Source organism: Plutella xylostella, chromosome 9, assembly GCF_932276165.1.
Source record: "Plutella xylostella chromosome 9, ilPluXylo3.1, whole genome shotgun sequence".
In the NCBI taxonomy this organism is placed as follows: Eukaryota; Metazoa; Arthropoda; class Insecta; order Lepidoptera; family Plutellidae; genus Plutella; species Plutella xylostella.
Window position 1 is genome coordinate 6584994 of NC_063989.1, and position 14678 is coordinate 6599671.

The window sequence follows — 14678 nt, forward strand, 5'->3', positions numbered from 1 at the left end:
TTTTTTCCATATTCAAGTAGATAGATTTTAGGTATATCTAGTGCTAGGTAGGTAGCTAGACTTCTTGCCTGCGGTGTAAGAGTTTCCTTATTATCTAGTCAGCAGTTCCTTCAAATAGCAGCGAGTTAAACAGCGGCCTGTTTTGAGCGGGCGAATTCAACTTGCAGATCGCTGATGTGACGTCACCAAAGACAAAAATCCCGCTCGCTCGCGCTACCAGGGACACATACGGTATTAGGAGTTGTCGCAGAACCGGTAGCCGGTGGGCGTGGCTTCCGCGTAATGAGCTGTCAATCAACTGTGGCTACTCACGCGTCGCACAGTCGCACGCCGCTAGACTTCTTCTTGAGTTATGCACTCCTATTATATTTGCTTATTTAATTTCCAAATAATAACTCCAATTTATTTATTTAGGGCAATAAATCGTCTGATACACGTTCACACTCGAGAGCGGTCCGGGGGGAAGAGGAGGTAGGTACTAAACTAAGTAGTTGCATATTATGTTATATTGTTTTAGTAAAACAAGAATAGCCAATATAACTTGCAATTAAATAGATTACAGCATGTTTATTATTTTTTGCGCAATATACTCCAGCTGTTTCTTGCCTACCCCGGAAGCCATTGACGTACACAGAGAAATTAACGAATTAAAACTGTATATCTGTACATAAATGTGTTGCAATAAAGAAGTGTTTATGTTATGTTATAAATATTTAACCACAAGTATCGTATCACGTATCTGCACCGGTTCATCCCTGATTAGATACTGACTGTCTCTACCCCACTTCATCCACATTTCGCACGTAAATTTCGCTTTGAAGAGTTACCGGAAGAAACGGTGATTATCCGCTAAATGTGCTCCACTCTCACACGCAATTGGATGTTCTTTCAAGCAAATAAATATACCCACGACGTGTTTTCCGTCATACCGCAGTAAACAGATGAACCTATAGGTAACATAGTAGGTATACTAGGTATATCCTTCCACCCAAAGGTTGCCTGGAAGAAAGCTTGCTTTAAGCGATAAGGCCGCCATTTGTATAATATATGTGTTAGGTGTTAGATTAATATTCTTGTAATTTTTGTGCATGTTTTTTGTGTACAAATAAAGAATATATATTCTATTCTATTCTATTCTATAGTATAGACTTAGCTAATTCGTGGGAGATAAACTAATAATTTAGCTAACTTTTCCCGCAAAAAGTGGGAACCCGTTTTTATTTCACTATTTGCTTAATGTATTTATCAGCGCTAAATACTTCATGCGCTAAACACAGTTTTAACGTGAGTGCATTTTTATGGAAAGACCGTAATTTTTATATTGGTATTCCATAAAAATATACTATAGGTTATGTGCATATTAATAAGTTTTTATAACACTGCAACTACCTAGAGGTTGACTAGAGAATACTAAAAAAGTAGGTTACTACCTATGTAGAGTGTGAAATTACGACCGAGTTCATTTGCTGGTGAACGCAGCGGCGCGGCACCCGACTAATAACGGGGTTTCGGGTTTTTCACGAGAGAACCCCAAGGCGAGTTGCTTACACGGAAGCTCCACGTGAAAATTAACTTCTCTTTTATATAAAATTCCCTTCTTCTAGGGAATTTGTTGTATAAACTGACTGCAGGGCATTAATGAACCGCCACGAAGGAACAAGGAACGAGGAACATGGCCACTAGAGGGATATTCAAAAACGAATTCGACGGGGACCAGCCACGTAAATTTTAAAATCACTTAAAATATCTTAATTAAATATTTTCTTCTGTATCTTACCTTTGTTCAGCAAGCCGGTTGGGATTGGTTTAGTAGTGTTGTGAGTAATTAATGGTGTAGTTTGTGTTTATGAAAATATATTTATTATTTAAACAATTTCATTGGTTTTAACAAGGCACATCGTTGTTTCAAAAATATACCACATCCGCTGCCCACTGACCATACTTCGCAGGCCTCTCCTCATCAGTGCAGGCATCAAAGCCTAGTCAGTTAGCAGCTTAGGTGCGCTGGTATTCATTACTTTCTCATTAAGTCGACTTTGTTATGAAATTTTATATTTTCTAAGACCACAATTTAAAGCCTCAACAGCGGCTGTGAAAAACGTAACTAAAAATAAGCAGCTTCAAAGAGATTTGCAAACTGGCGTCTGGTAATAAAGGAGAGAATCTTATTTATATTAATATTCACCATCGGCACGCCAGCACGAGATTGGGTAGGTGTTGGGAATTTTAATACAAAAACACAGATAACTTTCTGTTAGGAAAATACTTAATATTCTTAAAAAAAGGCCCTAAAAGATTTCACTAAAACGAATCGAGGCTAGTAACTGGTACATGACAATGACCTACTTATCAATAGTTTATGAGTAATTAATTATTAGACTTGTAGGTATCTTAAATTCGGGAGAGCTGGTGCCCGTACCTATGCCCACAGAGAATAGTATAATGTCTTAAATTAATTACGGGCAAGCTTTCATAACTCCATAAGAGGTGGAAGAGCTAAGTCATAATTATGATCCCTCGCTCGGGGACTAATAAAACCCAACATCAGAATTTCCCGTCGATTCCAAAGTCCCTTGTAACCCGATACAGTGCGACAGCCTACGAGACTACGGCCGCTATTACCCTCTCACTGACTGTCTCCATTCTTTAAAAGCTAATCAACCATAATTAATTTGGACGACGGACGGAGTATCAAGTTAAAATGGCACCGCCGGGACAAAAGTTGCGACGTCCCTAATAATTACTGTTTACACTCCATCCACTGTAGCTTGGCCCGTAGATGAAGGGTGTCACAACGATATGTAGCTCTTCCTGCAACGGAATAAAGAATGTTTTGTCACAGTGTGTAGTGGCCAAGACGGTTTCGAGAGGACTAGGCGCGAGTGGACGGCTGCCTCTCGTAGGTCTCTCAAGCCCAGGGGTCACCGGTTCATTGCCCATTTGCCGTCTAAACACGATTTTATATAAGAACGTAAATTGGCCGGGGAAATTATTAAGTATCATATTTATTGTCGGCACCTCCTTAGGGAGATATCAGCTTTTGTTGAACTAAATTATAGAAAACTAGCTTTTTCGCGCGAGCTTCGCGTCGTTTTCGTGGATTCCGTCATTCCGAAAGGAAAAACCTGGACACTAAGGAATAATGTACAAACATATATACCTACCTACTAACAAACAAGACTAAGGTCTTGTTCTATCCCCAGATATTATTTATTATAGAATTGTTTACATTGTTCATATTTATTGAATACAGCCCAATTATTACAGGATATAGGTACTTTTATGGAATGTTAATAAAAGAAATCTTATCCATATTTAATTTATAATGCCTCCTACTGACTTTAATATAGGTTCCTTATGGTTATGAGTTTATTACTTACGAAACGATAACAATAATCTAAGTACCTATTTTCATTAGTCATATATTGAATGCTAGTTATAAATTTATGAAATCAAAAGATTATTATTTACATTATTTATGACTACACTACAATCTGATCTATTTTCGAACTATGTGGTTATGAAAATCTATTTTCATAAATACGTATTATGATTAACCAAATTAATCAGTTCAGTGTAAGTACCTGTAATTTGGTAATTTAAACAATTATACTTTTATTATATTATTATCATAGACATCATATTTTCCTACATAGGTTTGGTATCATACCGCTTGATTCAGTTATATACCCTATTATTTCCTGCTGTAATAATAACAAATATCGCATGGCAGATCATGTAGACCGATATAAACATTTAGATGGCTCAATAAAATAATATGTTTAATTATTATTTATGAAAAATAACCTGTACTTATTAGTAAATTATAAGTAACGTAAACGCAGGTATTACCATACCTTATCTTACCTTACTTTACAGTCTAATCCAAACTTATAACCTTATGTATGTAAATTATAAGATAAGGTTAAGAATATTGGTCAAAACATTATTTAGTCTATTGCACTACCTATCTCTTTATCCACAACGCCCAAGGTTAACTGGAAGAGAATGCTTTTAGTATTAAGTTCGCCTATGTACAAATTTAATGACTTGTACAACAAATAATTTTAATAATAATAATCATTGATTATATTGGGCAGGTAAACATAATAATACAATACAACAACATAATTCACATACGAAACTCACGTGCTGCCTGGTTGACCGCGCCCGCGACCGCTTCAATGTAGACGAGAACTAAAAAATACTTTAAATTCCACGATATTAAACTCACGAGCGATGAAAAAGTTCAACCGGCCATAAGATGTTCCATATGTCAGTGGAACTTTTTCATTGCTTGTGTGTACTTCTGATATATTCCTAGGTCTGTAGCCGCAGGTAGCGGCAACGATCTATCATTTTATTTTGCTGTCAGAAATCCATTACGTGGCCGCCACCGACTCAGCTAATTCTGACGGTATCTTAGCAAATATTGGGCGAATGGAGTTGTTATGCCGCTGTCGATAAGGCTCACTTTCGCATCGTTAATCTTAATTATGTTGGAAATAACGTGAAAGGAGTGTAAAGGTTAATGTGTTGATCGTCGTTGATTTTTTTAGTGACGATTTTATCGGTGTTAATTAGGTAGGAGTGTGTTGTTATTTTGTGTACTGTACAGAACAATGTTTGTAAGTAGGTATGTATATTCAGATTTTTTTATTGAATGGTACTAATGGGCTTATTGTACGTGCACAATTCAACTGTACTGCATAATTGTGTAACGACCACACACATTTGTAAATAGCACGAGTCAAATATTGAAACATTTTTGTAACAGCCCCGTTTTTTGCACAATTCTAAAACAAAAGCATCTACGAACAAACAATACATTGATACGTTGTTCACTTAGTATTGTTCCGTCGTGGTTTTATGCGAAATTCACATTTTTGCGATAGAAAAGCTAACAAGCTGAAAAGCCTCCGTGAAAGAGTAAAAAGGCAAAATCTTGTGAATACATGTGAAAAACCAATGAAACAAAATGTACATGTTCCCTATAACCAACTATATTCCAGTCGATTGAACCCTCGTGAGCCAGTTCTAGTAGTCATACTAAACACGAACCAATTTTGAAATGAAAAAAAAACATTTTATAAAATAGCACTGAATAAGACAAGATTACTTCTATAGTCAGAAGTATAATAGAAGTAATCTTATCTTATTCAAAGGGAATATGTTAAAAGTTATTATACTCGTATACTTAGGCTTACTAAGGCTTTCTGACATTTTGGCATTCTGATTTCATTTGCGGGCTTAGATATAACATGCTACACACGTAGGTTTCCGTTTAGTGTACCTTTTTTGCAACACCCTGTATTTATAACTGACTACGGAACAGCTAAAATGATTTTACTCAAACATTACAAGCAAGCTCCCTATCAAGCCACAAACGATTAAAAAAACGCATGTAATGTACTCGGTAAATCTTTATTATAGCTACGCAAGAACCTAAACACACACATAAAGCACAGGCTACATATAATATGAACACCTCTTTCTCAGTCAAATTAATCATAACTAATCCTAATCCTAACTAATATTATAAATGCGAAAGTAACTGTGTCTGTCTGTCTGTTACTCTTTCATGCCAAAACGACTGAACGGATTTGAACAAATTTGGTATACATACGGTCTAGACCCTGGGAAAGAACATAGGCTACTTTTTATCCCGGCATTCCCACGGGAAAACTTTTTAAGGCGAAGCGAAGCGCACGGGAACAGCTGGTAAAATACAAAACTTATATTGTTATACCAGAAAAGCCCCCGGAAACGGGAAAGCGGCCCCCAATCCGTACCGTAAATCTCGTAAAAAGGATTTGAACCTTGTACCCGGCAGATCTACAACCGCACTATGGCTGGCTAAAGTCGGCCCATTGTATATAGCCTTCGCCATCGGTGGTAAATAACCTTTTTAACTTACTATTTCCGTATTAAAACAAAAGTAAAATCAAGCGAACTTTAAACCGGTCAAAAGTTTATTTTACTTTACGAAAACTTATATTTATTTTACAAATCTGTTTTTTTTGTATCATCACTTAATTTCAGCGGTTACAAAAATAGCCTGATTTACGCTATAACATAGACCTACATCTATAGCAATAAGAACCTCTTATACCCTATTTTTTTAACAAACGAGTACAGAAATTGTTTCCCTGCGTTGCTATTGGTCCATGTTATTTATTACTGCGTGGCTATTGGTCCTAACAATGACCCCTCTCACTCTGTCAATATTTGGAAATGTGCGAAAGACATAAGTACTCGGTTGTAAAAAACAATTGACTATTCATACTTTTACTTTTATTATTTCAGTGACTGACAGACTACTTATAAACACAGTTTATAAATAGAAGTTCCATTGTTTATTTACAAAAGCCTGTTCCGTTAGACATCAACACTAAACTCCACCTTAAAGAGGATAATAACACTACGTAATGGGTTAACGTTTTCAATCTTGCCGTATCTACTGAGAAAAGCATCATTAAGCCATCGAGAAATGTGCCGACGATAGAAGCGGTATTCTCCACCGAGGGCCACGGCTGTTTCGATTTTGATTGGTCTCCGAAAAGGAACAAGTGACAAATGAAATTTACGGATTGGACAGCTGTCGTAGGGCTCATGCTATATTTTAAGTATAGTTATGACCCTATATAAATCCGATGGAGTAGCTCATAACTTCTTACAAAGTATACTATTTATGTATAATATATATTTTTAATTACAACAACTTTTATCTGCGACACCCTGTGATGTTATGCAATTTTTTATATTAATTCACATAATATATCAAAGATCATACTTTAACAGTTCTGTTATCTAAAAAAACTCACACAAAACCACGCCAAATCATCCATACAAACTTACAAGGACGGATTCTTAAAGCTCGATATCCTTTCACGCTTTCGTCATTATCACCCGGAATAGCCCACCTGTTCGGGGTAATGAGAAAAATAATGAGACCCGACGACGCTAAGTCAAAGAGCACTGCGAGTTTTAATCAGTTAGTAGGTTCTTTGCTACTTTACTATATTGAAGATGAGAGAAGATGTTTTAGAGTCATCCGCGGAAGGCTTAACCAGTTGATCTTTATCCGACTGCAGGGAAGAAAGTAGCGCTTTCTGCTTCAGCATTTGTGTAGTTTATGAGATGGCAAGCTCCTTTATTTGAAAGAAATTGCCTCTGACTCCATCTCATAGGTTAGAGGAGTATCCCGAAATTGTCGATGCAGCAAAGTAAGCCTCGATAAGTAAGTTATTTAGTAAATTTCTTCGCTTTTTTAATTTGCCTCTACTATAGTCAAAAAAGACATTAATTAACATTACTTTAAGAACAATACGTAAGGCCATATCTTAGTAATTTAACGAACATTCTACAGAAAATCCCGAAAATAAACTGTTTAACGCAATGCGAACCCACAAACAGAACTAGCACAGTAATAATTTAAAGCCATCGCATTAAAACTAAAAGAGAAAACAAAAGCACGCACAAGACTTTATTACAGAGTTTAATTTACCGAGTGCATGTAGTTAGCGCGGCGGCGGCCAGGGCGGGCGGCCAGGGCGGGCGGCCAGGGCGGGCGGCGGGGCGGGCGGGGACCGCAGACTGCGTCCGCCGCCGGCCCTGAACTCCTGAACACGCCAACTATTTAATATGTTTTCTGGAGGAATCCCTTTAGCAAGATTCCGAATTCTTACAAAACCGTTATGTGCAGTCTTTTGTCTAGCTTTTATACGGCATTAACGCGTTATAGATTCTTTCGCAGCCCGCCCGTGAATAGAAGCTTAGAATTTGCGCTCTAAAGTTTATATCTTTCAATTACACAGCCTTTGTTCGTATTTTCAACCTTTCAGATAATAGCGTAATGTAGCAGGTTTATTATCTTCGGGTTTACTATCTTTATGGACATCAGGGAGTAACGGGTAACTGAAATTGTCTATGGAGATTAGATTAGAATTTACAAAATGAGTTAAGAAAATCACATTTAAAAACTATAATTTAATAACCGTTCCGAATCAAACCTTGAATTGACTACCTAGCTGAGCTAGTTGTGAAGGTAAGTGTATAGTAGTTTTATTACAAACATTTTACAAATATAAATCAGTGTAATACAAAATGGATGCTAGCCACACAGCAGGATGTTTACAGAATGAATTATAAAATAACGGTCGTATCCCGCGTAGGGGATTTCAGATTACAAATTAATTTACGTCCCTAAAATCTATTTATCTCGGGCACGTGACTGGTGAGTGAGATGAGAACAAACAAAATATCGGACCCGCCCCGGCTGAGGCCATCCTGTATATACGCACGGCTACCGAGTGGAGTTATCCCTTTAGGCCTGATTTGCAAAGCTCGTTTTTTTTAAAACTTATGTAGGTATGATGTCTATCAAACAAACAAACCCTCACGCTAGGAATTCCTTAGGCCAATTTCCGGGTCGGAAAACGGATGACGTATTGTTTGTTGTCTAAAAATCACCTTCATAGTCGTAAAACATTGACTTGCTATAAAGATTAAAATGTGTCCATATTGATTATAGACTAACATCTAATCGGTCATTTATCTATTGTTTGTATGTTTATAATATAGTTAGAACACTATTTTATCAGTAAAACTTTTCCCATTCCACTCGTTAGTACCTACATTGTATAATATGGTGGACGATGCCGATGGCAAAAGTCATTCAGTTTTTCATCGAATACATTTTTGACAATTCAATACACCGCATGAATTCAATACTTTTTCCTATCTGATCAAACGTAGATATTTTTCTTCGAGTTGAATGTTGGTGACGACTGATGTATAAAAAAAGATTGAGTTTCGTTAGCGTAACAAAAACATATTAAGTACATATTACTGTATAATGTGCGGTCTTATTTATTGTAGCTCTGTCATTTTGTCTTATTATGTTTGTAACATCCTCGTAACTTTCGTTCGAAAGTACGTTTTTCAAAGTTAAAATCATCAAAATGATCGTTTGGATTAATGTAAGTAAAGAAATTAAAGAAATATTATAAATAAATGAACTATAAACAACAATGAAATATTATAAATAAATGAACAATACTTTATATATATAATTCAAATTACGGAGATATCAGTGAACATACATTTAAAAAAAACATACAGACAAATTGTGAACCTCCTTCTTTTTCCGAAGTTGGTTAATTAATACGTCACTGATCTGTTCGGATTATTCGTAACAATAATGAGAGGGGCATTTTAATGAATAACAATTGACTGTGTAAAGGTTTTACTCAAAGGTTTTTTTTCCTCTGTTTTATGCCATTTCGTTTCTCTCATACCTACCTATCTGTTCGCTGGCTGTAATAAAGTTTTTTAATTTAGTCCGACTGGAACAGATGTCACCAAGTTCTACTTTGTACCGTGCCTGTTTTTAATAAGTCCAGCGGTTTTTAAACATGATTATTAGCTCTTTATGGTAATGACCCATATTCTATGGTTATTGTTGGGTCTTCCCGAATGAAAAGTGAACAATTGAACATTATCCGACTCTCCAAACCAAGGACCCAACAAAATACGGAAGTGATCGAAAGCTTTCCTCATCCATCTCCCATCCGCCGAGCTTTGCAAGTCGTAGCGTCGTAGCATGTACACTGAGCTGCAATAATAAGTACTCATTTTAAGCTTGCAATAACTTTATGGTATTTGTACTCGGGTCTTGGGTGTTGATATATTTATATATAATATGTATTTATGTATTTGTGTAGATATATCAGCTGTCCGATACCCAGAACACAGGCTCTGCCTAGCTTGGCGTCGGATGGCCGTGTGTGAGATGTCCCCACATATTATTATTACTTAGCACGATTCCGTTATAAAAATTACTAAAAAAAGGTATTTTTTCTACTCTATACATAAATATTTGTATCTAGTGGGGCAAAAGGGGTATAACCATATAATAAGGCGTTAATCATTATTTAATTTTAAAGATAAACGATCTAAAAAACTAAATTCCGTCCTAAGTTTGCTTGAAATGTGAATTTCTTAGTATAGGGAATCTTATCCATGCATTTCATAGTTACATATACCATAATGACAATACAATATGTAAAAACCACCATTTAAAAGTGTAGTACTTATTTTTGCAGCCCAGTGTAGATAGATAATATGTACTACGTAAGACACGTCCGTGTGAAACCAACAATCGAAAATAAGCTTTCACCCTACACCATAAGATATACGAATACATATAATTGGAGATTCCCTCAAATTAAGATTAATGCGACCACTTCATTATTCCGCCAGTCTAATTTTGGTGGACTGTTTCAACCATTCTTTTACATTAGCGTCAACGACCGACAAAGTACTGGATTTATAGCTTTGTATAAAGGACTAAAATATTTGAAAACAAAGGGTTTTTATTTTTACACCTTCTCTCCTAGTTGTAAAAAATATCTTACTCTGTTAGATGCTCTGCTACTCAATTGCATTATAAAGGATCAACCATAAATATTATTATTAAAAACTACGTTAAAATTAGTCAGGATCAGTGCTATGAGGTCGGACCATAATAGCACAATTTATTGGACGTTTCGTGAGCGAGACAAACTGTAGGAACTAAGAATACTTAACAAATTATTTTACTTCCCTCACATCATCGATTTGATCGAATTCACTAAACATTATAAATTTAAACATAGATTCATTCCTTTTTATAATAAAAAAGTGAGCTTATAAATCTCTGTACGCAAGAGGAAAAAATAAAGCAGCCACGTCAAACTGTGAAGGGGTGCGTCGAGATTCCCGATTTATTCCCCAAACTTACCCTTTAAATCATCTTTTTGATATCTATCCAATGTGCTAAGCTGAGATTAGAGGAATAGAACAGACATTTTAAGAAATGGTGTTGAGTTAACTGATAGCGAATAAACTTTATTTAGATAATATTATTTTAAATACGCTACATTTTAAAATAAAATACAGTAATAAAGTTTTTTCAAAATTTTAATCAGGTACCAGAAAGACATTAACAACTCAGAGTTTTACGCAGACAGAAGCGCTTTGACGACGTAATCGTTCACTAATTCCTTGGCATCAGCAGCGATGATGAAGTCATTGTGGGTGAAGTCGTCCCGGGCGATGCGGCGAACCCTCGCATTGGGCATATCAGCTGCCATAGCCAGTACATCACGTTCATGTAGCAAATTATCCCCCACAGTGTAGTGCAGAGTCGCCTCAACAGTGATCTTGCCCAGGTCGTACGCTGGTTCCCTGGTGCTTCCGTACTTGGCCAGGTTTTTCAGTAGCCCGTAGTCGAACCTCTTGAATTTCTTGTCTCGGATGTTTTGTCCGAAGTGGGCGAACTGTTTGACGGACGCGCCGCCGCCGCCGCCGATGAAGGCTGAGGCTATGCTGTTCTGTAAACAAACAGTTATAGTTAGTATGGTCATAGACTAATGGTATGGTCCAAACTGGTGCCGAAACGTTAAAAACAAGCAACGAGCCGCTGGACTTAGCTGGAGAGAAATCAAAAATACAGCTTAAGATAGCTGGAAGTGGCGGACGCGTTGATGGAGACTCTGGGGTGCCAAAGGACTACAACAACAATGGTATGATAGAATTTATATTATATTTATACATAAGGGTTTACAAAATGTTCGTCGGTACAAGATCCTAGTATGAAATACAATATCAGTTGTAACAAACATGATTGAATCTAGCCAGCGGCGGTATTAGTAGAGGCTATTGTCCAACCGGACAGCCATCAGGTTACGTTGTATGTCTCATCTCGTACTGCATATCGGTACCAATTGTTACTATGGGAGGGGGGTCAGGTTTCTCTGCACCTGACCGTACAGTTAGGTCCAAAAGCCGAACCGTGAATGTTTCAGTGAATTGATAGGTTTCAGATTGACAAGGTACAAAAGTGTATAGCTACTTATGCAGCTGACCGTATGTCTCATCTATTTAAAAAAATATCTATTTGAATAAAAATTGTGTTTAGTTATCTACTTCTCTACGATTTATAGGCCCATATTTTAATAATCACACAAGCTATTCGATTAGATAAAAAGCATTCCCTATAAATCAATAAAATATATATAACTTTTTTTATTGAACTCAGCTACCGGTTTTATTGACAGATAAATTTTATAACTCCTGTTTTTTGCAATAAATATTAACATAAAAACGTCTTATCTTGATTATCTAGGATTTTATTCACTGACTTTATTTACAAACAACACTTTACTATTATGGGTATTACTTGGATTATAATATTTGTAAACTCACGTTCTGTTATTCGTCTAGTTAGGTATGTTTATCTGTAGGACGATATAATGCCCAGGAAATTTTATAAATGTGAGCACAGGAATTCTTAATCAATTGCATTGGAAAGGAAAGTGAAGACTGTATTGTGTGTACACTTCAAAGCTATCATGTTGATGTTTATTGTAGGTAGGTATCTGGCAGATCTATACAAGTTGCGTCAAATTTGACAAGCGTGCGACGCTGCTTATGGATTATTACTTGCTAATATAGATGGTAACCCCAAAGGGCTACACCTATAGTAGTCATCCGTCATCCTACTTCAAATGAGCGCCACTACTACCTGATGACACCATTCTCCTTACCCTAGAGCCGTCACGTCCGACGACGCCGCACGTGGCCGCCATGTCTCCGCTGGCGTGGTCGCAGTCCAGCGCGCTGGTGGGGATGGGCATCCAGTCGGCGAGCACGGGCTCGGATCGCGCCGCCACCGGGCCGCCGCCGCCGCTGATCTCGTAGATGCCGCTGGATTGGGCCATCGACTGGAAATGGAAGGATAGTTTAGTGTTTGTCGAATAGATCTTCTTCTTGTCGTGTCGCAACTGTCAGACTTGCGTCACATGAAACGTCGATACCCCTCTGGTTGGCCTTAAGGAGGTCGTACCGGGTGCAGGTGTTGGGACAGTCGAATAGATTGCTAAGATAAATTAAATCAAAAAGAAAGGCAGATACTTTAAGATTTTTAAGAGTACTAATTATTTTAGATACCTAGCAATTTACAATTCAGACCAAATTAAATTAAAGACCAAAAACCTGCAATAATTCTACTAATTTCTTCGGAAAAGGAAACACAAAAAACAGTCAACTTACATACAACATGTTGGTAGTCCTAGCCATAAGCGACAGGGACCTGTCGGGGAAGTACTTCATGTAGCCCACAGGAGCCAGCAGATGGGCGGTGATGATTTTCTCATTGTACTCAGGGAGCATCGACGTCATCACCAAGAAGGTGGAACAACCCTGCGAGTGGCCGATGTAGTGGAGCTTCTCGTTCTTAGTGTGGTCCAGAACGTAGTCGATCATAGCAGGGATGTCGTACATGCCGATCTCTTCGAAGCTGAAGTCGAAGAAGTCTGACGCGTGGCGGTTGTTGTCGGGGTTCAGTTTTGAGTGCGAGCGTCCGTTGACGGTCCCGCGCGCGTTGCCCAGCCATACGTCGAAGCCGGCGTCGACCACATTGTAAGCTGTTGGTGGTAAATGTGATGTTCGTTATAAACTACACTCTTTGACAGCCAGCAAATTGACAGTATCCACTTGTGTTAGTAGAGATTGATTATACAGGGTGTTGCAAAAAGGGTACTTATACCAAATTCACGAAAAAAAAACCCTTTTCCATAGAAACATCGATGGTCACGTGACTTGATTATGAAGAGCAAATTTTTTTTCGTGAATTTTCAAAACTCGTTGTTTAAAAGATGTTCAGGATGACACCATCTTGCGGCGTAGTATACCCTTTATGAATCAGCCGGTATAAACAGGCGAAAGGTGTCCATCACAACGCCATTACGCGAATATAAGCAGGTATCTATAACAAAATATATCTTCTTAAGTAACTCCTCACCTATGGACAAGTTAGCCCCAACAGCGATATAAGCACTCGAAGTGGCCGTGAGCCCGTGCATGATGAAGACCGGGGTCCTGGCGCGGCCGGGATCGGAGTTGGGTCCGCGGGGGATGCGGTGCATCTGCAGGATGTAGCCATCCTCCGTGACGACCTGGTGGGTCTCCGAGGGGTAGCCGGCGGCGTGGATGTACGCTGCCTGGATAAAAATTTAACGATCAGAAAATAACACAATTGAAAAAGTTTATTAAGAAAATTACACATTAAAAAAATGTATTTTTGCTATTGATGGTGATGATGGCGACGACTGCCCCTGAATTGGCTGGAACGATTTAACTACCTTGGTCAATGTAAATCAATATAGTTCAACAAAAACTATATATTTTTTCTATATTGGTAATAATTATTATAAAAGACACCCACTGTGTTAGAGACTAATGCCCCGAGGGCATCGATGTCCTCGACAATGACGGCTTCCAGCCCGCTGATCGCGATGCAAAGCACCACTATACTTGTTGTCAATTTTAGAGTCATCTTGAATGATACTAAAGGGCCCAAACTTACCTTCCTCGTTTTATACTTAGCATAATCTCATTATCGGGCGGGAATTAACTTTTTTATAGTTTTTATTATTTTTTTGATAACGGGGGGTGTTTAATTGCGGATTTCTTGTGTCAGTTTTATTGAGCTCGATAAGGCCTTTGAAGTTGTAGACAATGGGATTGAAATTCTAGGCAAATATGATTGATTAGTTCATAATTGGCGCATGTGCCTAAAGTGTTCTAGTCACTATTAGTCATCGGTATGTTAATTATAAGGATTAATAAAACCA

The 14678-nt window shown here is 37.7% G+C and overlaps 1 protein-coding gene and 1 long non-coding RNA gene across 2 annotated transcripts; one reads left to right on the forward strand and one right to left on the reverse strand.

Moving 5' to 3' along the window:
* The first annotated feature begins 298 nt into the window (after positions 1 to 298).
* Positions 299 to 3647, forward strand: LOC125489017. Its single transcript, XR_007266669.1, has 3 exons — positions 299 to 475; positions 2407 to 2409; positions 3636 to 3647. It is a non-coding gene; the product is annotated as an uncharacterized LOC125489017 (long non-coding RNA).
* A 7297-nt stretch (positions 3648 to 10944) lies between these two features.
* On the reverse strand, positions 10945 to 14429 carry LOC105380317 (lipase 1). The gene is made up of 5 exons (XM_011549838.3): positions 14270 to 14429; positions 13847 to 14045; positions 13096 to 13469; positions 12591 to 12767; positions 10945 to 11375 (listed from the first exon to the last, which is right to left on the reverse strand). The coding sequence occupies exons 1-5, from the start codon at positions 14378 to 14380 to the stop codon at positions 11001 to 11003; spliced, it is 1236 nt and encodes a 411-aa protein (XP_011548140.3). The 5' UTR covers positions 14381 to 14429; the 3' UTR covers positions 10945 to 11000.
* Positions 14430 to 14678: the final 249 nt, after the last annotated feature.